Here is a 26513-nt window from a genome sequence, read left to right on the forward strand (position 1 = left end):
AGATAGAAGGACAGTATGTGTGTATAGTGTTTAAGTGCAATTTTTCAGAATATTACAGAATATTAAAGTGTGCTTAAAAAGTGCAAATCATCAGGGATCCTAGCCTGTCCCGATTCAAGTCCTGTCCAGTCTGTCTGTCTGTTTGTTTTTCCATATGTCTCTCTGTATTTTTCTACCTGTCATACACTAATTCATGCTACAGTATGTTGCGAAACGGTGTCATACGACAAAGTATAAATCAGACTTCAGTCTTTCTCTCTTTTCCCCTCTGTTCTGTCTCTCAGCTGGTTCTTTGTATCTATTTCTAGCTACTGCAGGGTTAGAATTCTGACTTGTCTCTTTTCGTCTCATCTGAAACACACTCACTCACTCATAGATGCAGGCGTGCACGCTAAAGGTCCTTACACACCGGGGCGATTTTTTTCATGCGAATAATACGCATTTTTTAAAACCTTATAAAGTCACATCAGTTTTGCGAAGCGAAAAAGCGTCTTTTAATTATTCGGAACGAGTCCGAATTTTGCGTATATTCGCATATTCGCCGGTGTGTAACCGCCTTGAGGCACACGGTACACTTTTTCAAGTAGTAACACACCCACAGCCAGTGAGAGAATACTGTGTCAGTGCTGCTAACCCAGAGAGCTGCTTCTGGCCAGCATCTCCACATGGTGTGATCATGGAACTACTGCACTCTGTCACTGCCAGAGACATGGACCAACATCTGTGTGTGCGTGTGTGTGTAAAACCAAACCATATCTGTGCCTATATTACACAGGCACAGTATGTTTGTCATCTTATGTGAACGTGAGTGCATGCGTATTTATTTGTCTGTGGGATAAAACAGTGTGATTCGAAACAGCTTTGTCGGGGTGGGTGGTAAGGGGGGGGGGGTTGACAGACAGCAGGCAGGAAGTGAGCTAACTGGTTCTCACACTCCGCCAGATTTGTCAGTGTTGGTTTCCACATTGAAAAATGCATTTTCTTTTTCTTTTTCGCTGCTGCACCACAGAGAGGTATAAAGCCACAGTCAGCCTTTGAAGCGTCCATTCCGGGCTCTATTTATAAAAACCCCAGTTACACTTGAAGTAACTCACTGTCGGCAAGCAGCAGGCAAACTGGCTGATCCACTGGCATGCATACACACATGCACAATAACAGGCACACACACTAACACGGAGAGAGATACAGTCACTCTAGCATCCAAAGATACATTGTGCTGTGTTCACGCTGGCAAATGCAAAAGATACAAAGAAACAAAGCTACACAGTGTATTTGTAGCTTTGTATCTTTGTAGCTGAAGTTGAAACCAGCTCAACTTTTTTGTAGCTGTTGTGGGAGCTTTTGTAGCAGCTTCACACGTCGGCTGTATTATGTTTATCTTTATGTCGCATGGTAGCCTGTATCTTTGTAGCTACCAGTGTGAACGCAGACATCAAATGAGGTGCGTGCACACACTGAAACACATGTGATCAAGCACAAACAGAAAAACAGCACACACACACACACCCACACACACACACACACACACACACACACACACACACATACCACAGAAACACACAAACCCAGAGAACTGCAGGGGATTCTGGGAAGGCTCTAACCTCTTCCTTGTGCCGTTGCTGTGGAGACAGGGATTCAGGAAGTGGTTTCTGGCCAGCGGTCTAGCGGAGGGAGGCTGAGGATTTTTTGGCAGTGTGAACACAGATGGAAACCCTAGTCGATCTGTTTAAGGTCCTCAATCAAACAGTTCCACTGCCGTTGAAGTTGCAACGGCCATTCTGTTGTTTACTCTGAGCGTTGAACAAAACCAGATTTGTTGTTATAAGTCATTTGGAGACGGGGAGCCCGGCGGTATGTGCCGTTGAGCCCTGCGGAGGCCAGCAACGTCAGTAGGTTAGTAAGAACAAACAGACAAGGCTGACGTTAGCTGTTTTACTGGGAGACCTTTCCGGAATGTTGGAAAGCAGGAACCCTGGGCAGTTGCAAACATACACAGTACAAAGATATACCTGTTAAGTTAGTGTTAACCACTTACACCTTATTTTATATTTCATTGTATGATAGTTGCACAAACAATGCATCGCATCGTGATGCGTTGTGAGATTATAGCTCTTCTATTTGAGCTATTTCTGAAATCTTTTGAAACATTTAGCCTAGAATGACATGCTCAAAATTGGGATGCCATGTTGAAAGTGGTTATGTCAAGGTCATTTTGCATAACAAAGTACTATGTCTGTCTCCCCTAAAACATTAAGTGTCGATGAATCAGAGAATCTCAGCAGCGGTGTGGTAGAAATGTTGCATTGCATTCTTTGAATGCAATGCAACATTCTTTGAATTACTGTGGCTAACCTGGTGCCATACATTTGCATTGGGTCCATCATGCTGACCTTATAGTGTTGACACTTGGAAGAGACTCCACCGGAGAACAAGGTGGTTCTTGCTAACATAAATGACCCCTCCCGTCCCGACAGTAAGGGCTCAAACCCTGGTCTGCTGCATAGGACACCAAGCCTCTGCCACTCATCCAAATGGGAATCCCCCATTCTTCTTTCTAGGCTTGAAGCAGGACTGCCCTAGGCTTGAATCCAGACTGATTGCTACGTTTGTTTGTTTGTTTTTCTTTCTCACTTCGTAGCGAAGTGAGAAAAAATGTAGCGAATCAGTCTGGATTCCAGGCTAGGACTGCCCTGGCTGCTACACAGACATAATTCGAGCATCATAACCGGTCTGAAAATGCTCTGTTACAATGGGTTAAAGTGCAGACCATAGTAGTTCTTCTGACAGTGCGTCTATCTTTTCTGCTTTTATCTTATGACTTCTATCAGGTTTTCAGAGATTTGAGTTACAGTGTGTAATGATGATGAAGACCTCTTCTTGTCTAGTCTGGACCCACAGGATCAAAACCACCGCCAACATTCCTCCTGATTCGATTTACTTTAGTATCCCTCAAAGGCAAATTCAATCCGGTAAAAAAAAAAAATCAAGTCTGTGAACCAAATAGACCTGACAGTCATGACAGCATGTGCTCGGGCTGTTTTCTCTCTAAACTTTCTAACTGCCTGTCATTGAAAATAGATTTGATGTATCGTTTCACCCAGTTTCATTGTGCTCAAAAGCCCAACAGGTCTCGGAGCAGCAGAGAGTCCTGCTAAGCCAACTTACTCACACTAAGAGATCTGTTGGCTTGGTTTGTTGTGCTTAGATCAGGTTTATTGATCCCTGCTGTGATGGACACGTCAGGCCATGTGTCCCAAGAGGAGCATTCCTCTTAGCTAGAGAGAGAGAGAGAGAGTGGTCAAAGGAAGAAGAGAAAGCAACAGAGTTGGAATAACAGATGAGAAGGATAACTATATTCCCAAACTTCCACTGGCATATGCTTGTATCTTATTGTGACACAGGACAGATATAAGAACAGTACAACACTTCTTCCAGTATTGTTTTTGTTTTTAAAGATTTTTTGGGGGGCTTTTTATGCCTTCATTATTGATAGGACAGTAGGCTCACTAGCCTGATAGGAAATGGGGAGAGAGAGATGGGGGGGTGACACGCAGAAAAGGGCGTCGGGATCGGGACTCGAAACCGGCGACGCGCTGTCAGGCTACATTGTAGCCTATAGGTGCACGGACCGCTACGCCAGCGGTCCGGGCCTTCCAGTATCGTGACACTGTGGTACAAGGAATAATGAGAGGAAGAGCAAGAGAGATCGCAAGACAGAGGGAGACAGACAGCAGGCATGAGTTAGTTCCCTTTTTTGTGTAATCATTTTCCATTGTATTTAGACATTTTGGCAATATTTAATGTCAATGGCTCAGGAGCTAGCACGGCTGTCTGGGACCCTGAGGGTTCCAGGTTCAATCCCCGCCTGGCTTCGTGTCGAAGTGTCCTAGAGAAAGAGGCTGAAACGGTGAGCAGGGTGAGGCCTTGCAGGGTTGCCTCCACACTACAGTAGTTGTGTGAATGTGTGTGTGAGTGATTTTTGATTGATTGATTGAATACTTTATTAACATGTTTGTTAATAGTACGGCAGCACTGTCAAAAAAGCTCCGCTTAAAGGATAACATAAAAAGCCCCGGGGGTCCATTGCTCAATTCATCAACAAGAAGGGTGTATGTAATGCACATTGTAAAGCACTTTGGATAGAGGTGCTATAGAGACGCAGACCATTTACAATTGAGAACATACTTAATTTAATAAAAAATGCTGAGACACAAGAGTGTGGTAGCGAGAAAGAAAGAGAAAGAGACATTGTTTCCCTCTCTGGCATGGAATCTATCCTGTCTATTGACCCAGAGCTGCCTCGATTACAAATACACACACAGATCAGCCAAAGCTTTAGTTTGATCAGTCTATGTTTGGCTTGCTTTCTCTCTCTCTCTCTCTCTCTCTCTCTCTCTCTCTCTCTCTCTCTCTCTCTCTCTCTCTCTCACACTCTTTTTCTCTCTCTCTCTCACTCTCTCTCTCACTCTCTCTTTCTCTTCCTTGTTCTCTATCTCTCTGCAAATCTTATTTCTGCCTCACGGCTTCCATGAATCAGCCAACGCTGACAGCATGTCAGCATTATTCAGTCCATCCATCCATCCATCCATCCATCCATCCAACCATCCATCCATCCATCCATCCATCCAAACAGACCAAAAACTGCGCCCATCATAACTTATGTCCTCCATAATTGCTATCTATTAGTGGGCGGACCTAATGTAAAAATGTACAATATTTACCTCCAGTGTTATAATCAAGCTGTGAGTCATGTGTGTGATGTTGTCGTCTTAATGTCATAACTGTTATCCAGATGTTTGCTCGCTGAATGTTTTGTTATCCAGATGTGTGCTCGCTGTATGTGTTTTCTTTCCTGTCAGTGCTGGTGTTAAAGCTCTGTAATGACCTGAGGGGACTTGCTTCATTATTGAATCACCCCCGATCGATTGCCTTCATAATGCAGTGATAAATTATACAGTTTTCACCTTCTCTTATGGGGCTACTTTATTCTCCCTCTCTCTGCCTATCCCTTTATGCCTTCTGTCTTTCCTCTCTCTTCTTTTTTGTGTCCTGACCTTGTTTCTGTCCCTTCCCCCATTCTACCATATTCCCCTTTCATCTTCTCTCCTTTAACCCATTTACACCTGGAACGCATCTGTGTCACTTTAGGTTTCTTTGGCTATTCAAAAATTGCAGATCTACAAGCTCATAGCGCGGCACCGAGTGCCGCGCTACGAGCTTGTAGATCTGCTATTTTTGAAAAATTGTAAAAAATATATATATATTTTTTTTTCAAAAATCTGTTAGGATTTAGAAAACATTTTAAGAATCGGACTCAGGCCTTAATGGGTTAACCCCTCCATCCTCTCATTTTCCTCTCCTCTCTCTCTCTCCATCCTCCAGCCCTGTGGTTCCGCCATGGAGTCGTCGGATGAGGACACGCTGAGCGAGCGCTCCTGCATCAGCGAGCGCTCCTTCCGTAGCGAGCGCTCCGGGGGGTCGCTGTCCCCGTGCCCCTCGGGCCCCCAGGGCCAGACCGGAGACACGTTGCCGTGGAACCTGTCCCGGCACGAGCGCAGGAAGAGGAAGAGCCAGGACTCACGTGCTCATGTGCTGGACCCGGCGGAGAGGGCCGTGGTACGCGTGGCAGGTAAGAGACGCCCAGCTGATGATGTTTCTGATTAACCAGTGGTGGAAAGTAACTAAGTACATTTACTTAAGTACTGAATTTCTACTTTACTGGAGTATTTCCAACTTCCAATAGACTCCAATAATTATTTGACAACTTTAGTTAGTATAGTTACTGTGTAGATTTTGATTATTATTACAAAACCACTTAGGACCTACCGTATGTATATATCCTACTTTGGCATTTTGAAAATAGACGATCTACAAGCTCACAACGCGTCGCAACGCAACGTGTTGTGAGCTTGTAAAAACCTAGTAAAAAAAGTACTTCTTCCATCACTGACCGCTATCTAGAAGTGTCAGTTTTGTCACGTTAGGTATGTTTTTCATACGCTCTGCCATGTGACAGGTTAGCCTGCCTGACTGCAGGTGGCAAATGTAGACAAAACAATGCAGTGTTATAGAGTACAGAAGTCTTGACGTCACTCCCTCATCCCCTGGGTCACGGAAGTCATTTTTCTATGGAGAATAACATTGGGTCATCTTAGAATCGTCTCATATAAGAATTGTGGTCCAAAAATAAACAAATTGTCCTGGCGCTCTTGATGTGCGGGTCGGGTTTTTTCATGACCCGCCCCGCCACGGAACCCAACCCGCCTCAACCCGCCCCGCGAACCCATATATAAATCTATGGCTCAACCCGCCCCGCGACCCGCGGTGGGAAAAAAAAAGATAATCATCATCATAATAGCTCAGATTTATATAGCGCTCTTTTAAGTACCCAAAGTTGCTTTAAATGTCTACAGTAGCACAACATTGTCATGGGCTAAATAAACAAGCATGTTGTTAAAAATATGTTTTTTTTTTTTTTTTTTTTTGTGTGAGAGCGGCTGACCCGCTCACCCGCAGCCCGCATAATTGCCTCTGAAATCCTGACTCGACCACCCGCGCCGCGGGTTGACCCGCGGGACCTGCGGGTTACGGGTCGGCCCGCTCATCACTACCTGGCGCTATTGTCAGGGAGGTGGCTCTGTATCGTTTGCGATAGTCAGTCACTCATATTTGATACAGTCTGTTTCTGGCGAAAATTGTATTAATTTGGCGGCGGTAACGTTATCGTTTTCTCACCATCAGTTGATGCTTCATACCCATATGAGTCAAACCGCTGTGCTAATTTGTTTATTTTTGGTACACAGTTCTTATATGCCGCGATATTAAACACGTCTATGGGAATTCAGAATGGGATAGGGGGGGGGTGAAACGTGACCCAGGTAGGATGCTCTATGACTTCAGTGCTCTATGGTCTAGATTCTTTAGATTCTCTCATTAGACGTGACATTTATCGGCTCCTGATATTTCAGTAGAGGACTTTCTCCTGGCTCTTATCGAAGATCCATGGCCTAAAAATAGCCCCGTCTGCTGAAACGCCAGCAGTCAATACAAGTCACTGAGATGGGAGAGGAGCACATGTTTTTTTTTGGTTCTTGGTATTATCAGTGTTACTCACCAGCATAATTCACCAATTCAGCGTGAAGTATTATCACTATGCGTACAGTACAATATACCTGTACTATGAGTACAGTACAGTGGTTCTCAACCTTTTCAGGCCGTGATCCCCCAAAATAATCATATTTGAACTGAACTGGGGACCCCCCACCCTGATAAGCACTTGGAAGTGTAGGAGTTGAGGCATTACATTTGGTTTAATCTCTCAAGACAGATTCAGAGCTCTGCAGCAATTTATTTTATTCCCCCTTTTTTTTGTCGATGGGTTCCCAGATTGCATTTTGTTTGACTCGGTTCCGCAGATAAATATTTTGAAAATAGCTGATTTACAGGCTCACAACGCCTCCTGTTTGACAATTTGGCCAATGTTTGACCAGTTGTTATAGTAAAAAGACCATTACTGCATCGAAAGTAATCAACAAACTATGTTGATCACTTTAGATGCAGTAAAGGTCTATTTTCTTTCTTTTTTTTAGGTATTAAAAAGGTCTTTATAGTCCTTAAATTGTCACTTCACTGTCACTTGCGTACAACACATTTATAACAGACATTACACACATCCCCCCAAAAATCATGTGGGGTCCCCCCTGGGGGTCCCGACCCACAGGTTGAGAACCACTGCAGTATACAGTGAGTATGTGCTCTCTCGCAATTATAAAACAAAGCATTGGAGGCGGACCTGTCTCAAAAAAACTGCGGAGATCTCTCACTAGAACACTAGACACACCTTTTATCGCAGAATGTTTGCCTATTATGGCACGCCCACCATATGGACACTATAGGGTTCATGTGTTTAAATGACATGCAAAATGTCATTCCCGGTAAGAGAAAAGAGCACTTAAAGCATTTCTGAAAAGATAACTCGCTTGATCCACGAGGAGACATTTCATCCTTGCGTTCCTCCCTCCTCAAAGGGAGGTCAGAATCCAGGGTCAGCTGTACTGGGCAGAGCCCCTAGGAGCTGTGGGATGACATTCACTGTCATTCTGAAGGTCACTTCAGCAGGGTGGAATCCCCTATTCTTCCCTCTTATTTTTTGTCAATTTGTTCTTGTAGAACAGTGGTTCTCAAACCTTTTCATGTCAAGGACCCCCAAATTGACACTTATTACCCCGCGGATCCCCATTTGAAAAGCTAAGCCAGGGACCCCAATAAGAGAAGGTTTTTACGGCTCTCTAGCAGTGATTCTCAACCATTTTAATTTCAAGGACCCCCAGTTTGACATGCATTAGGCTACGGACCCCCATTTAATGGCATTTATACCTCTGGGACCCCAATTCATATTGTAAAATCAATGTTAATGTAACTCTGAGTGTACAAATGGAACCAAATGGACCCTAACGGGTCCATTTGGTTCCATTTGTACACTCTCAGAGTTACAGACCCATAAGGGTCCATTTGGTTCCTGTCCATCATTTAGCTGGGGACCCCCTGGAACCCCCTCAAGTACCCCTGGGGGTCCCCGGACCCCACTTTGAGAACCAATGTTGAAGAATATCGTCTCTGTCGGGTGGAAACACATAATTGTTACTTTTCAGGATTCAAATTCAAAAGTATCAAAAGTAGCAGATCCACAAGCTCAAAACGCGCCGTTTTTGTGGATCTGCTACTTTTGATGCTTTTGTGTGACGCTGTAGTATGATCAAGTAGTAGGGCGTTCTTTTACTAAAAAACACCAAAAGTTAGAATATGGAGGTAGGAGGTTTCTGCCCGACAACAGCGATATTCTATTAGTTCCTAACTTCCTAAATCAGGGAGTGCCATATTACTACCCCACTGCCTGCAGGCTTTTTGTTAGTTCAAAATGTGTCCCCTTGCTTTTTTTTTAATTTGTACTCTTACTCCGGGTAACAGAAGATGGAGGAGAAATGTAGGTTGCTCTGCTCTCTGGAGATGCCGGGCTTTCCCTGTTGGAGTAATGAGAGACTGCTAGTAGGCTAATAGCTTTCCCCCCTTTTAGTGAGGAGAGCAAATGCTGCTATAGAAACTTGATAATTGCAAGAAAATTATATAAAAGCGGTTTAGCGCCCAGGCTTTCTCCCTTGAACAAATGGATATGAGTCTTGTTTACAATTTTAGGGCTCTCATTACAACAAATAGATGTACTTTGTACATGCTTTGCTGCAACCTTGTTCTCATATTTATTGCAACCGAGTCGCTGATGGACGTCGCTGATGGACTTCCATTTACAGTAGAATAAGCTTAACTTCCTCTGTTGGCAGCATTTATCCACCTTGTTGTACATCAACAGGGAAAATAGCAGAACTACAAGCTCTCAGCGCATCGTGTTGTGTGATGTACAAGGCTCTATACATCACACATAAATGACATCATAGCTTATTACAGACGATGATGTCATACACACTTGTAGTGTGAATGCAGTCGTGTGTCTGTCTGGTGGGCTGGTGATGATGGGGGAGGGGTTTGGCAGTAGTGAGGAGATGGCAAGACTATAAAAGCCTACTTTATAGAAGAGTGGATGTAGGTCATGACAGGGTATGTGTCACTATTAAGAGAGTGACAGACAGAGAGAGAGAGAGAGAGAGAGAGAGAGAGAGAGAGAGAGAGAGAGAGAGAGAGAGAGAGAGAGAGAGAGTGTATTGTATGCTTGCAATAATTAGTGTGTTCAGGTGAATGTATAGTACAGTATATGAAAGTTATGTGAGCATAGCCTACATGTGTGTGTAGTGGGTGTCTGTTTAAGCTTGTGTTGTATGCATGTTTATGTGTGTTTAAATAACCTTTAACCTTGAATTGCTCACTTGCGTGAATTAGTCTGAATATCATTCAAAACTTGTATACGTGTGTGTGTGTGTGTGTGTGTGTGTGTGTGTGTGTGTGTGTGTGTGTGTGTGTGTGTGTGTGTGTGTGTGTGTGTGTGTGTGTGTGTGTGTGTGTGTGTGTGTGTGTTCGCGTGTGTGTGTGTGTGTGTGTGTGTGTGTGTGTTCACGCGAGCGAGCGAGAGAGAGAGGAGAATGCAGTGGTGAGCTGTACTCTGTGAGCATTTGCAGTTGGCTGAGGTTACCAGACTTATTAATGTTTTACAATCTTTGAGCTATACTGTACTTCACAAAGGAAGACTGTGTTCTACATCTATCCCTCACAACCAGTTAGCTTTACAGCTGCTCTCAGTACAACGCTAGTAGTAGCAGTAGTAGTAGTAGCATGCAAACTAGACACAAATGACCCTTATCCTTATGGTGTCTTTCTTATGTCAGCAGTTGTAAGGCAGTTATAAGTTTTAATATTTCTGTAATCAAAGGTCAGGTATCACAATTGCTCATGATCACGCTACTTATATTATAAGGTGTTATGAACCTCTTGGTGCTTTCTGTAACCATGATGGATGGAGCGTGTGTTTATAGGTTGGAATAGCTATTTTTCATCAAATCTAATTTTTTATTTAAACCTCATAAAAGTGAGTGTGTTGAAATATGTGTGATGGAGAGTGAGTGAGACAGAGAAGGAGAGAGAGAGAGAGAAAGACACATTTTGTCTGTGTTTGTCCTTGTGCCGTACATGGATATATACATTCCCTCTGTGTGTACACAGTAAACTCCTCCTTGTTAATGTATCCATTTGTAACGCAGAGAGTGCGATCCATAACTTTAACGTCTGACCTGGGAATCAATCCCGGGCCTCCAGTATGAGAAGTAACATTTTTACCGTAATCCCCACAAGGGGGAGAGATATTGGCGACTGAATTCCCCCCGCGGGATCAATAAAGGTCTATCAGTCCATCTATTGTTCTCCAGGCAATACGACTTGCCAACCAGTAGGTGTCCTTCCCGACACCATGGTCGAACTTTCTCAGTGGAAGAGTAGGGTGACCACCTCCAAACACTGCGGATGTGTTTGTGTTAGTTATATAGTAATAGCATTCTACCATACAGATTGGTTAAAAGAACATTTTATTCTTTAATCACACTGAGGTCCTTCTGCTCACACTGTATGCACACTCTTTGTTTTTGACCTGAACTTTCCCTTTTTTCGGTCATCTTACTAATTTAAATATAGGGGTGCAACAAGTAATCGAATAATTTTTAATAGATCATAAAAAATAAATATATTAATAAAATAATATTTTTTGGGGGGGGGGGAAAGAAGAAAAAGCTGATGTACGAGCTCACAACGCATTGCATTGTGACACATTGTGAGCTTGCAGATGGTCTATTTTTGCTATTAAGAAAATATACCCATGCCCTCCATGTGATACAGCTTGAAGTTGACGTTCTATTGGTGTCATTTCTGGGTTTCATTTCTGTATTCTCATGCACCCGTCATGACACCAGTGCCTGTATGTGTTTTTGTATATGAGAGCTCGTACAGTACCTGCCACCGCCCTGTGTGCCAAAAGCAATACGACCAGCAGGAACAGCTTGTACACTCTGAGACAGACACTCCTCACACGCACGCACGCACACTCACATGCACACACAGCAGCATCAGCACATCTCCCTGAACATACACTGTAAAATCCTCAGTGTTAACTTAAAGCTGAAATCCAGAACTTATTTTAACCCATTAAAACCGGGAAAGTGTCACTTTGTGCGCTATGAGATTGTAGATCTGCTATTTTTGAAAAATAGTTTTTTTTACTAAAAATCTTTGCTTATGGGGGTCCCTGGAACAAAATTTGAGATAGGGGTTCCGCGGCCAAATACATATAATTTTGGGGGTCCTTGACATGAAAAGGTTTGAGCACCACTGATACAGCAACATACGTTTTTTCAGAAAACAGTTAGGATTTAGAAAACATTTGTAGAATCGATCAGTTCATTTCTTAGTGTTTAATTTTTGCCAGATTAGTGACAGGCACATTTGAACAGTCACATGGGGTTAATCAGTTTCCCGGATCAACAACGCGTGTCCCATTTTATCTCAATAATTATGGCTATTTCCATTAAAGGGGGCTTATCTGTCTTCCGTTTTATTTTGAATCTTCAAAAGGCCCCCATGCAGCAATGATGCTCCACATACAGCCAGGCAAACTACGTTTTGACCAGAGTAGATCTTTATAATGAAGACCGATAATCATAAAAATAATACTAAAGACTTTTTAGGTAGAAATAACTTTCCAGAGTGGTTATGTTGTGTGCAGCAAGCCTGTATTTGTATTATCTATAGTATAATCTGCATTGTGAGCGATTTTTGGCATGCAACAACTTGGTATCGGGCTTAAAGCAGTTTTGTCTCTTCGTCACAAATCTTTGTTCTGAGCTAGGCCTTAACTAACAACACTACGAGACTTAATTACTAAGTTTTTCCATTCTTGCCTCTTCCTTTGAGCTGATGATTGGGCCATGTGGACAAATCGCTGCACGGTTTATAGAGCTGAGATTCACAGCTGTGTATGCTTTGATGCCAAGAGTTGGCACCGTGTGTGCATGTGTGTGCGTGTGTGCGTGTGTGTGTGTGTGTGTGTGTGTGTGTGTGTGTGTGTGTGTGTGTGTGTGTGTGTGTGTGTGTGTGCGTGTGCGTGTGTGTGTGTGCATGTGGGGGTGAGAGAAACAGAGGGTGGGCTAGAAAGACAGAGAGAAAGTCTGTGTCAAGGGGAGGCAGAGGTCGGTGTGATTTCATATTTTTAGTGAGGAGGTGATTAGAGAGGAAAAGAGAGGGTGAGGTAGTGAGATCAGACATTTTTTACTGTACATAGTTATTAGTGACTGAACAAGGGAGTGGTGAAATATTCCAGTGGTTCTCAACCTGTGGGTCCCCACATGATTTTCTTTTGTGGGGGGGTCCCCAGATGACAGTAAAGTGACAATTTAAGGACTTTTAATACCTTTTTAATACCTAAAAAAAAGAAGGAAAAAGAGAAAAGAAAAAGACCATTACTGCATCAAAAGGAATCAACAAACTATACTATAAAAACTGGTCAAACATTGGCCAAATTGTCAAATAACATAAGAAAGAGGGAGAAGTTGTGAAAATAGCCGATCTACAAGCTCACAACGTGAGGGGTAGATCGGCTATTTTCACAATATTTATCTGTGGAACCGAGTCAAACTAAATTGAATGCCTCAACTCCTACATTCCATGTGCTTGTTTTTTGATTGATTGAATACTGTATTAACAGTTTGCAAATAGTAGAGTGGTACGATTATACAATGGTGCTAAAAGGATAACACAAAAATAACTACGGGCTTGTTTCCATTGTGGCCATGTTGTCAGGGTGGGTCACGGCCTGAAAAGGTTGAGAACCACTGAAATATACAGTCAAACAATATGTAGATGAGCAGAAACAGATTTGTGTGTCTGACGAACGGAACGAGGCTAAAGAGAAAGACATGCAGGAGAGAGAGAGAGAGAGAGAGAGAGAGAGAGAGAGGGGGACCAAGGCTAAAGAGAAAGACATGCAGGAGAGAGAGAGAGAGAGAGAGAGAGAGAGAGAGAGAGGGGGACCAAGGCTAAAGAGAAAGACATGCAGGAGAGAGAGAGAGAGGGGGGGGAACGAGGGAACGAGGCTAAAGAGCGTTCCTGGCTCCATGATGTCAGTGTAACTACTACCCTGGGAGACAGTCGGCCTCCACCTTTCCACTGAGTCACACTTGTTTGTCTGGAGAGAAATATCTCATTTGAATGTGAAGCCTCTCTGCCTTACACAAAATTCAGCCTTGCTAGCGAACATGCTTATCGTCGCCGTCGGGCAGAAACCTCTCATCTCCACCTTTTTCGTAAATGAATGCCCTACTTGATCATACAGCGTCACACAAAAGCATCAAAAGTAGCAGATCCTCGAGCTTGTAGATTTGCTCCTTTTGCTGTTTTTGAATCCTGAAAAGTAACAGTTTTGGACATACAGTATGAGGTTTCCACCCGACAGAGACGTTATATTTCGCTGAGTGAAATTCCCCTGTTGAAATATGTCAAATCTACTCATGGCTGCTATGGGTTTATTCCATAGTCCTGATGATGACTGCTTTTAGAAATGGCCCTGCCTGTCTCTCTCTCTCTCTCTTTCTCTCTCTCTCTGTGTGTGTGCGCGCCCTATGTACTCACATTGAGGTCATTTAGACCAGAGGGTATAATTGAGGTCAAGTGTTGGTTAGTTTTTAAAGTTCTTTGCAGTGCTGCCATCCCCATGTTTCCATGGATTCGTTGCTAATTTGTGTGGACCAAACGCTCTGCGGTAAATATGAAAATGTAATTGATCTCACTGTGGATACATTCACGTTCAATAGACGTCAGAGTTAAACATCAACAGTAGAATATAGTATGCCTAAGCATGGCCACATGTACTCTGACAATTGAATTGAGAATTGAGCCTATACAATGTGTAGCCTAACTATGTGTTTGCATTTGACCTAAATTCTATTGCGTCTGTGGTATAATGGAATGTTGGAAATGAATAAATTAGTAGCCTTTCCACATGTCACATACAGTACTGTCTTGTATGTTACACTGTAATTGTCAGAAAAGAATCCAAGTGCAATAGTGGATGAAAAATAAATAAAGAATGTTTAAGAACCTTGAATTTATGGGAACAGTGGAATGGAAAATTAAATGCCAACATTTTAAGGAGCAAAATAAAAGTAGTTATTTCAGCGGATAGACAAGATAAGTCACAATAATGCCTGTTTCCCCAGATCATTTCTGTGTAGTCTAGAGAAATAACAACCAGGTAGAAATTTATTTTGAAATAGAGACACAACCTGTAGACATGTGAATGTTTTTACAATATATTGTGACAATATATATATATATTTCATATGAATTTCATGTGTACATGCGTATGTACACATGCAAACGTGTGTATGAACAGCAAAGAGGCAGGCTGTGCATGTGAGAATGCAGCAGTGATGGTGGCAATATATGCGTATACACTAGGACCCCAGACTAGGACCCCAGACGTGCCTGCCTGCATGTAACTGAGGCGCCCATCGTACTGCCTGCATCAGCTTTTCGCTCGAACAATGAGTCGGGTTTTTCTCCCGGCAGTTGAAAGGAAGCCTCAATCTAAGACCCCTTGCTTTTGCAATTCCCCAGTTGTCATGGTGACATACCCCCCCAACCCCAACCCCCCCTCCTCCGTTTCCATGGTTATAAAAGAGTAGGAAAAGGATTGGTGGGGAGCAGTGACAGTAGGAATAATGGGAAGCAAAACAAATAGCGAAACAGAGGGGGAAAGAGAGAGAGTGTTAGAATGTTAATTTAGAGTCTGAGAAAAAGAGGAGAGAGAGTAGAACAGCGAGTGAGAAATAAAGAGGTAGAGTGAAAGATTGACTCACTACAATGGGGGGATGAGGAGAGAGAAATGAGAGAGAAAGCGGGGGTTGTTGGGGATGAGGGAGAGAGTGCGTGAAATAGGACAAGGTTCAAAAAAGAAGAGGGGCAGGTCGGGGTGGAGAAAGGACTTCTGAAATGAGACAGGGGTGTCAAAGGATGAGCGGGCAGGAAATCATCACAGTGCAAAATGAATATCTGGAGTGTAAGAATGTGAGACTTCGATGGAAATAGTTAAATAACGCAAGATAGAGAGACAGGAGGGGGAGGCTATCTTGATAAAAAGATTGGATTGGAAGTTAGGGAGACAATGAAGTGAGGAAAACAGAAAAGTAGATTAAAAAACAATCTTCCATGAGAGTGTGTGTGTGTGTGTGTGTGTGTGTGTGTGTGTGTGTGTGTGTGTGTGTGTGTGTGTGTGTGAGAGAGAGAGAGAGAGAGAGAGAGAGAGAGAGAGAGAGAGAGAGAGAGAGAGAGAGAGAGAGAGAGAGAGAGAGAGAGAGAGAGAGAGAGAGAGAGAGAGAGAGAGAGAGAGAGAGAGAGAGAGAGAGAGAGAGTGTGTGTGTGAACCGTCACATACTGTACAATACTTAAATATCGCTATCATTATCTGAAGTCACATTCCAGAGTAATTATCAATAGATCCAGTCCACATGACGTTAGAGTGACTTACTGTCAATAATGCCCTCTTTATACCAGAGTGAATGGAAATCTGTTTATTTGAAGTCATATGCTAGAGTAATTTTCAACAGATCTACTGCAAATGACACGCCGTGTTACTATCTGTATTCATTCATATAAGGTTGGCCAACTGGCTCTGTAAAATCACTTGGTGCATACTTTGGGTATAGCAAACATTCAAGTGAGAACCAATGGGAACGAGAAAATCACGAATATGAATAGGCTGAAGTTTTGGGGACAAAGACATCTCAGACCATATGGTAAAGTAACTATTGTTAAATCCTTGATTTGAGCTCAAATTATGTACTTCGCAATTGTGAGTGATGTGCCACATAGAGGGATAGCATTAATAGATAAGTTATGATTTGAGATTATGAGACCAGGGTTATTAAAAAGTTAGACTTTGTACCTCACATAGAAGCAGTCAGTGGTGGACAGTATCGAAGTACATTTACTCGAGTACTGTACTTAAGTAATTGTTTTGAGTATCTGTACTTTACTTGAGTATTTGTATTTTTGGATACTTGACGATTCACTCCACTACACTTCAAAGACAAATATTGTGCTTTCACTGCATTACTAGGAAGGGAAAAAGTAAAACCTTGGCTAACCTTTGGGAATTTGTCTCAATTGAAAGTGTAATTTACAGCAGAATTGCCAAATATCATATTGGGTCTTAACTCTTAATAACAGCAATAGCAACGATGTCCATCTTTGAAACTTAGATGAGATTCAAGGATGACCACCAAAGGATTTAAAAAGGCAGACAGGATGTCTGTTTTTCTTTCAGAGTTACATTTTCTGGCTGATGAGGCTGGAAGTAATGAAATGTGGGCAGGTGTTTGATGAGGTTGGAGGTAATGAAACTTGGGTGGTTGTTGAATTGCAGCGCTCAACTTATAGTTTTATTTTGTCATTATAAAGAGCCCCCCCCCTCTTTGTATTTTCTTCCTTTGTGTATTGTGTATATTGTAAATGTACTTACTGTATGTGTATATGTGTATGCACTGAATGTTCAGTATATGTCCATGTATATACCTATATTGTTTTGATGTATTTCTCTACACTTTTTAAAAATTGTGTTTTGTAATGTCATTTAGAAAATAAAAAAAGTTAAAGGAAATCTGTATTCATTTAATTCACCTACCAGAGTTATTGACAGCACATTTGTAGGTAACATACTGTTAAAGTGTGTTGTTCTTAGTGAAGTTAGAGTTTAGATAAGTTTAGATATTCTCAACAAGTTTCACACCTAGGGCCTGAATTTTGCCATGGTAATAAAGTCAGGCTGAATATAAAACAACACTTCTGTTAAAGTTATTTGTCTGCAAAGCTGTCAGAACATCTTGCAACACATTTTTCTGGGTTGTTGTGACAACCTAGTGGAGAAACGGTGCCCTACTACAGGTTTAACCACTTCCAATCTGGCATCCCTATTATGTCACTATAGCTGAAACATTTCAAGAACATTTCCAAAAATTACAAATTGTTTTTTTTTTTACCTCATAGCGTAATTGCCTAAGTCATATTTTTAAGGTTTTCAGAAAATTTGAAATCACTACCTGCCTAAGTCATCTAGTTGGCTTTGGCAATCATGAGAACAAATACTCATTTTGTCTATTGTAAGTCATATTAATCTGCCCTCTTTATCTGCCTAACTCTCCTAACACTGCTGATTCACCCTGTCCTATGGCCTACAGTATGTCTTTTTTTAAAGAGTAATTTCTGCCTAAATAATTTCTTCAAAAAGTTGACTTAAAATGACTTAGGCAGAAAGTGTTTTTGGAATGTAGCATTCTGATAGGCTGAGGAAATAGGCAATAGGCAATAAGGCACAATGAAGCAACAGTGTTAGGAGAGTAGAGTTTAGGCAGCAATGTCAATTTGTCCAAAGAATTATGCTATGAGGCTAAAAGAATGCTCAATTAAAAAAAAATTACATCTACAAGCTCACAACGTGAGAGATGTGTTGTGAGCTTGTAGACCGGATTTTTGAAAAAGGTCATAAGTGGTTAGAATGATAATCTCACTCTGTGAAAACACAGCTTGCTTTGTTTATCAGCTGATTTTTGGGAACCAAAGGCATTTATCTCATGACAGACAACTACACATCATTTTTACGATACTGCTACTTTATTCAGACAGGAAGGTTGGCGTAGGGAGGAGGGATGCTTCCAGATGGGAACCGGTTCTAATGCATAATGTTGTGTCAGTGCATTTTGGCCCAGCTGGTTAATGATTAACCAGTCGGGCCAAAACGTCACACCTTTTAAATTTGTGTTGAGACTGTAAATGGTTTGCCTGACCTTACTATAATGGCTGTAGATACTGAAATAAAATTGCAGTAGTGACCTGTAATTTTGAGTCAAGTAATCTATGAATGTATACAAGCTACACTTTTTTACTTGTCTGAATTTTGGGATTGGGATCTTAATCAAAGACACACACTGTATTTATACACAACAGAGTTAATCAGTTTCTCTATTTTGGAAATACCATTATAGGTAAAGAATTTCAATATATAGTGTATAGAGCTTAGTTGGTTAACGGAGTCTGCTGCTCCCGTAAACATTTTAGTCCAGTCAGCTTTAATTAAGTGACAGAGATGACTTTAGGGTGATATTCAGCAATAATGCTCCCAGTCAGAAACAGTGAACAACCTTGGATAACAAAGTGAGACACGGGTTCTTGTACGGACAGAGATATTCCTGTTATCAGCAACAACAACAATGCAAGGCCAACTTCTCAGACACTGTTGCCCGTCAGAGTTAACAAAACATCATCTGTGTCTCGATGCCTACACACAGTAGTGTTAATTTAGCTCAGAGAGTGTACAAATGGAACCAATTAGACCCTTGTAGAATGGATGGGTAGCCAGTGAAGCCACGATGTAAACAAACTGTGTCACAAATACAAGTCTGTCCACCAGTAGACACATGTCTTGTGTCCTTTCGCAAGACACTGACGCTTCATTGTACATCAGCCTCGTTACGATTTTCAGTTAAATGTCTAAAATGTAGATAAATGATTAGTATTAACCTTTATTCAAGTGTCAAAGCAGCAACTGCAATAGCGTGAAGCATGGGATAGTTACAGGCAAGAGTAGAATGATAAAAATAACTGTAGAATGAAGATAAAATAAAATAAATAGATTTAGAGACTCTAGAGAGTTGTAGGGTGGCCGTCTTTGATCCTCGGCTCCTCTTGGCTGTCAAGTGTCCTTGAGCAAGGCACGAAACCCCTAACTGCTCCCAATGAGCAGTTTGTTGTCTTGCATGGTTTCCACTGTCAGCATGTGAACATGAGCTACAAATTAAAGAGCTCTGAAGAGTCAGAAAGACTAGAAAATTGCTTTATAAATGCATGTATCCTGTTGATGTGCTGAAGTTGCTTGGCTCACAGGCAGCCCATATTCACTCTGCCCCCACCCCCCCCCCCCCCCCCCCACACACACACACACACACACACACACACACACACACACACACACACACACACACACACACACACACACACACACACACATACCATAGATAGACAGTGACAGGAGAAATATGACTCATGACTGTTTACAGCATGTTTCATCACACACACACACACACACACACACACACACACACACACACACACACACACACACACACACACACACACACACACTATCCCGCTATATAGCAGAAGGGAGCGAAGGAGAGTCGACTCAAATTGCTTTAAAGATAGAAGGGCGGTGAACGTTTCATCAGTCACTCTGTGCCTCTCTTTCCTTGAGTTCATGCAGTTTGCTGTAGTGTCCTTTCTCCACCGCTAGGTGGGGTTGTAACGGTTCCAGACAGACACCCGCTCTCCTTTTTCTTCAGATACAGTAGTATAGATTTGCTTTGGGGATAGATAATTCAACAGCATACATACAGTATGCAACATATGGTTGTTTTCTCTTTATTACAGCATATCATGGTAATTTTTATGTGCTGTGTGTTTAGTGTTATACAATATTAAATAATGACATATCAGTCATGAGCCATTCCACTGGTCCCTGGTGTGTACATCAGTACACTAGGACTAGGGGACAGTGAACGGTATGATTTTGACACCTTGAGTCATAACCAATTCTCTCTCTACTCGTTCTCTTCGACATGTCTCTTCTCTTCTCTTCTCTTCTCTTCTCTTCTCTTCTCTTCTCTTCTCTTCTCTTCTCTTCTCTTCTCTTCTCTTCTCTTCTCTTCTCTTCTCTTCTCTTCTCTTCTCTTCTCTCATCCCACATCTCCTCTCTGCATTTATGCTGTTTATTGGTGGCAGTACCATCGAATAGTGTCTTTGTGTGTGTGTGTGTGTGTGTGTGTGTGTGTGTGTGTGTGTGTGTGTGTGTGTGTGTGTGTGTGTGTGTGTGTGTGTGTGTGTGTGTGTGTGTGTGTGTGTGTGTGTGTGTGTGTGTGTGTGTGTGAGACAGAGACAGGGGCAGTGAATGAACAACAATATCCTCTGGCCTGGTTTGCTCTGCATTCCCTCTGTGCGTGTGTGTGTTGGAACTTGAGAGCCATATTTTAGATCCCTGGCCTGTTCAGCTGTTTGTATTTTTACCAGTGACTAGATAATGTGATGTGTGTTTGCACTGTAATGGAGGACAAGGCAGTAGGGCGGTGCACTTTAGTGTGATGGGAAAAACGGTGGGATGTGCAGTGTAGCAAACCTGACAAAATACAAAAATACAAAACCATTTAACCATTAACTGACAAGAATTGTAATAGATTAATACTGTAGGTTAACAATATATTTATTATACTATTTTCATTGTAAAGTCTGGCTTCTATTTGCTAAACATTGATTTAATATAAATTATTAATAATGGGTCACAGCAGAAATTTGTTCATTGCAAACATGCATTTTCTTATCAATTTATGATGAATTCATTGTTGAGATGAACGATTATGAAACATTCTAAAATACAGAACGAGTAACAGGAGAGTGTGAATTATTTCCATGGAGTAATGATAAATAATCCCCCCCATGATCTTCCTCTATTTAATTCCTTCGAAAATATTCTTAAATCAATTGGCCTATTTGTGGAGTACCTTATGGATGGAGAGCCAGAAGGAGAGAGCCAGAAGGGATGGGAGAGATGGAGAGTAGGTTGTATGCACACACACACACACACACACACACACACACACACACACACACACACACACACACACACACACACGCATCTTTGCATGCACATTTGCACGCACTCACATACATCCAGAGGGAGATCGTGTTCCAGTGTTGCCTCCTCTTGTCTTGCCTAACTTATACTTCACCATATGGCGGTATCGCACACCAAAAATATCAGATCTACAAGCTCACAGCGTGTCATGGATGAAACCAGTTGTGAGCTTGTAGATCTGTTATTTTCGGCATACAACACGTCGTACCGCAAAGTATAAATAAGGTTAGGACACCTTGCCTGCACTACAGTGCGTCTCTGGAGAAGGAGGCTGCTTCTTCTGCCCAGTCTACAGACAGGAGAGGAGACAGACAGACAGTCGCCTGTCTGTCCCCCCCGTGTCCCCTATCTCCTTACCTCTCCTCTGTCTCCCTCTGGGATTATACAACACAGAAAACCTCTCAAAGACAAACGTCTCAAATTTGATCGCTTTGTGACCAAAAGGCATTTTGTTTCCAGAGTGTGGCGTTCAACTCTGAAAGAGTCAACAATGACAAATGTGACATTTTATAATGAGTGCCGTTTACACTCTGTTGTATGCTTTACGGGTTAGAGTCCTCCCTTCGGTTCTGTCTGAGATAGTAGACTGTAGCACAGCAAACCACACTGTGTGCACAAGCTCAAATATTTCCTTTTGGCAGGAGGAGTGCTGTATGGGTTGCGAGGTGATGGATCGGTTTCCTGTACACAAAGCTCAGTTTGGGAAAGAGTCTGTTGTGGTGTCATGGCTGTTGGTTTATTTATTTCAATTATGGTGGGTGCATTTTGCATCCTTTCAGTTATGGTCAGGGTGTGTGTACATTTTGCATCAAGCAGTAGTTCTGGATTAGGCTTGCAAAATTGCGTTTGCTTAATAAGAAATGTAGTGTATGCCAGGCTGGTTCCTGGAATATATTGATGTTGTTGTTTAGATCGTTAGAAAGTGCAGGGGTTATAGATACAATGGGAACCATAGTGGAGAATGTGCTGGAGGCAGGAGTTAAACCATACCACAGACAACCTGGCTCTGAAAGTGTATATGTTTGAATGTTGGCTGCCCTAAGGACTGAGCTCAATTGAGTGCTAGCCTACTGACAATAGTGATGAGGTGCTGGCTGTATCAAAACTATTAACACCTACTGTATTTAACACAATTGAACCTGCATCCATAAACCTTTTATTGACAATATGTTTGTCCAATGAGCCACCTAATGAAGACTGATTAATATCGGCTTGAAATCTTGACAACAGGGCCATGAATGGACTTTCCCAGTTTGCAGGGCAGGAGACCCCTGCCCTGCAAACTAAACCAAATGGACTAATCAGTGTACAAAATCGACAAGTTCCTTCCTTACCTACACAGTTTCAGTGTGAAGGAGTTGGACATTGTGTTGTTGTCACCCCAGTGTCTCAAAGTTTATTCTATGTCTGCATGGATCAAACCAAGAGATGATTCACCTCTGAACCCTTTCAATAGCACTGCTTTTTGTTATGTCTTTTAGACATCATGGCGATCACGTTGATTCCGAGTATCCATTGATGTTTGTGCCCTTTGCTAGATAATAGATTTATAGGCAGATTTCTCCTGCATAAAATTGGCTACCTGTTTTATGCAGGCGTTTTGGTTTTGTTGAATAAACCCACATTGCAACATGGCTAACTTTTGTGACAAGATTTTCCCTTTTAAACTTCCACCCAGGGCAGGCAACAGGGCTTTAGAAAAAGGTGTGAAATTTCTATGGGTCCTGTAAGACATTCAGATCAAATGACGCACTTGTCCCTGCAGTGTTCCTTAAATTGCTGATTATTTAAAATGGGTCATTGACTTTCCTTAGTTTTTCCGTTTTAAAGAAGAATACTTCAACACATTTTCTTTATTGGCATACAGGCATGAGGCATGTATTCACTCAAACACACTGCATTATCCAAGTGTCCCACCTGTCAGGTAATTATTTTCTTTCGCCTGTAGATGGCAGGCTTTTCCTATACTTGGAACATGTCCCAGTAAAGCGTCCAGCAGCCGTCCACATCCACCAAGAAGGCACCAACTCTGGTCAAAGCGGCTTACAGAAGATTTATGTAATTGTAAACGTGTGTAGGGTAGGTAGGCCATATAACTCTATGGTGGCCACAAGGACCGGAGTACCACCAAGGGGCGCTCCAGCACTATTTTACCTACAGCGCGGGCCGCGGCAGCCATGTATTGACCCACCACCACACACAGTATGCATTTTTCCTCTGGCGGAGGTTTGTGGCGTGGCCCTGGTCTACAGAGGGATGGATGACAGCCACTGCAGGAAGAATAGAGAAACCTGAGCGCAAGTGAGAGAGAGAGAGAGAGAGAGAGAGAGAGAAGGCAGAGGCAACCACGCCAAGCCGCCTAATAGCCGCGAATAGAAGCGGCCATTACGCCTGGGGGATAAACATGGGAAGTTAAGTATGCTCGCTGCTGCTCGACCGGCTTCCATCATCAGATTCCATAGACGCCGACAAAAAGGGTGGGATCGCCGGTGGAGGGATAGGAAGCTCCTCCAGCGTCCGTGTGGAGGAACCGGGGAGAGCCCACCTCCCCCTTGCGGACACACTGCTCATATCTCACACATAAAGCAGCAGCAGCAGCAGTCAGTCGCCGGGTGGAAGGAGGAGGCTCCTTGGATATACTGAGAGAAGAACAGCAGCGCTGGACGATGTGTTCCCGCACACACACTCACACCGCAATAATAATGGATAGATAGCGTTTATTGAACCTTTTTATCGAAGTAGACATTTATCCCTCCTACATTCGCATAATTAAGTTACTCGGTAGGACGACGCGAGGCTTTAGTTTAGTCTTTTTTTTTTGGCTGGAAATATTTTTCTTTTTTTTTTAAACCTAGCTACTTAACAAGCCGACTGCTTATAACGTGACTAATATTATGCGTCAATGGTAAACCACTGAATAAGCGACTGGGAGAGTCGTTGTTGAATAACGTTCCGCCGAGGAGACGCTGGTGGCTTCTTTAAACGCAAAGCGGGTTTGACAGCTGCGTTGTGGCGAGGAGGAGGACTGGAGGCTCCTAGTAGTCCTGGATTTACTGCGGTACCCCTCGCTGCTCCACAGCCCGGGTTAGCAGCGACCATGGCCGGATTCATACCGGGTCTGCTGCCCACCAACCACTCTCAGGAGAAGGAGTTCGCCCAAGCTTATGAAGACGTCTTGGAACGATATAAAGGTAAAGAATAAGGGGGGGGAGAATAAAAGAGGAGAGCAATGAAATCCTGCCGGGGCAGCGTGTGTGTGTGTGTGTGTGTGTGTGTGTGTGTGTGTGTGTGTGTGTGTGTGTGTGTGTGTGTGTGTGTGTGTGTGTGTGTGTGTGTGTGTGTGTGTGTGTGTGTGTGTGTGTGTGTGTGTGTGTGTGTGTGTGTGTGTGTGTGTGTGGAGTTGATCCTCTACCACGGTCTGTCATAATCTGGATTGTTACATTGTTTACGTTTTGGCTACATACTAGGCTAGGCTCTCCTTTTGTAGCACTGCTACAATGTATCAGTGTGGCCGGTGCCCCCAATATGTGCTGCATTGAGTCGATACGAACTGCTGCTTTTCTCAACTCCAATCTTTGTGTTATTCTCTCTGTCTGTCTCTGTCTGTCTGTCTGTCTGTCTCTCTCTGACTGTCTGTCTCTCACACTTACACACTTACACACACACACACACACACACACACACACACGTCAAAGGAAGCAGTCTTTATTAAGTCCCCTGCGTGCCAACGTCAGGGAATTTTCCCCACATGGCCCCAGCCAGCCTTTGCCTGTGTGTCCCATAAACAACCAGAAAGCTGCTTTGTGTACGGCCGGTTGAAGCCGCGTTTGTAATTGATCAGTTTTTAAACTCCTTGGGCAGAAAGAAAAAACTGCTCAGACAGACACAGCAGTCCTTGTTGAGCTACTGCTGCAGATACGGCTCTCTCACCCACTTAATCTTTATATCGTTGCCCCCACCACCTACACAACAGTGTCATCAATAGCCTTGCAGTTTTATAATCCCATTGACAGAGTCGCTTTAAAGATGAATGCCTCTACTGAAATTGACCGCGGTGTGATGGGGAGGGGAGGGTGTGTGTGTGGAGGAGGGGTGGATGCCTGGTAGCAGACAGCCAATAGACACTGGTCACATCTGTGATGCTGGAGCTGATGAAAAGAGGTAGCTTTTAATTATTGATTATTGGTAATGAAACTAGACTCTTTGTGTTTTGGGAGGTGGTGTGTAGTTGTGTGTGCACGTGTGTGTGTGTGTGTGTGTGTGTGTCTTAAGGGGGATTTCTAAATCACCCTTTAGAGAAAGAGACTGACGTTGGACAGATGTACTGACAAGTGAGTTGGAAGAAATAAGACGGACAGATCAGTGGAGTGACTGAGTGAGAATGAGAAAGAGAGACATTGTGGTGTGAGTACTAGGTGCATCTAATTAGCTCTTATGTCATCCTTCTAATACAACTGAGGTTATCTGAACACCACAGAGGAGAAAACTCCATCGAGAAATCAGCCTAATGACAACCTGCAGCATCTCTCTGCTATGGCAACAGAAATAATACCTAGCTATTGTGAGCCACATGCCCCGGAATTATCCTTGGCAACTTGATGAAAGAGAAAAGTCATGGTTACATGCAAAGCTGACGCTTCAGCTGTATGTGGAGTTGAACTGTGTGGGTTGTACGCCATACATCTTGTGCCGAATCCAACAACACAGGGTTCCAGTTCCACCAGACCTATTATAAAAGACCTGGGTTAAATTCTGCTTAGCGATATCACCAGGTTTGTGACAGTTGGGTGGATTAAAGGCATCAAGCCAATTCAAGGCTACTGTCACAGAAAAGTAAGCCAAAATTAGATTTTCAGTGTATGTAACAATATGCAAATTGTTACATAACATAACAAACATACTCCAAACAGTAGGTCACTGCCAACGGCACCGAGAATTCCCGGTCAAAAAGCTTGTACTGTAGGAACCAACACACGGGCATCGATCAAGAGGACGTCCCACACCTACCTACGTGGATGTACTAAAGAAAGATGCTGGTGCAGAAAGCACAAAGGAGCTGGCCAGATGTATGGAGAACCGAGATGACTGGAGACTCCGATGGAGGGCTCGTCTGAGGACGACGTAGAGAGAGACTCACACCAAAGACTTGAGAATCTTTGGCACTCACATTTTGAGCCAGATTTATGTTTTGGAGACACCTTGTCTTGGAGGCACTTTGTATTGACAAGGCTGGCTTAGTTTGTTCAGTGGCCTATTGCCCTTATGTCTGAATAAATATAGAGATGTGTAG

General features: G+C 42.8%; 1 protein-coding gene across 10 annotated transcripts in view; it reads left to right on the top strand.

The window, feature by feature from the left end:
- The window catches only part of macf1a (microtubule actin crosslinking factor 1a), a 301232-nt gene that overhangs the window by 5512 nt on the left and 269207 nt on the right, over positions 1 to 26513 (top strand). For 9 of the 10 annotated variants that reach the window (XM_080442895.1, XM_080442891.1, XM_080442892.1 and 6 more), the window contains one exon: positions 5383 to 5629. In XM_080442895.1, the coding sequence (XP_080299021.1) occupies positions 5398 to 5629 (232 nt within the window). In that variant the 5' untranslated portion in view covers positions 5383 to 5397. Of the gene's footprint in view, positions 1 to 5382; positions 5630 to 23702; positions 24415 to 26513 lie in introns of those variants that run through there. The other variant, XM_080442898.1, reaches the window with a different exon arrangement.

Source organism: Gymnoscopelus braueri (genome assembly GCF_963280865.1).
Source record: "Gymnoscopelus braueri genome assembly, chromosome: 11".
Lineage (NCBI taxonomy): Eukaryota > Metazoa > Chordata > Actinopteri > Myctophiformes > Myctophidae > Gymnoscopelus > Gymnoscopelus braueri.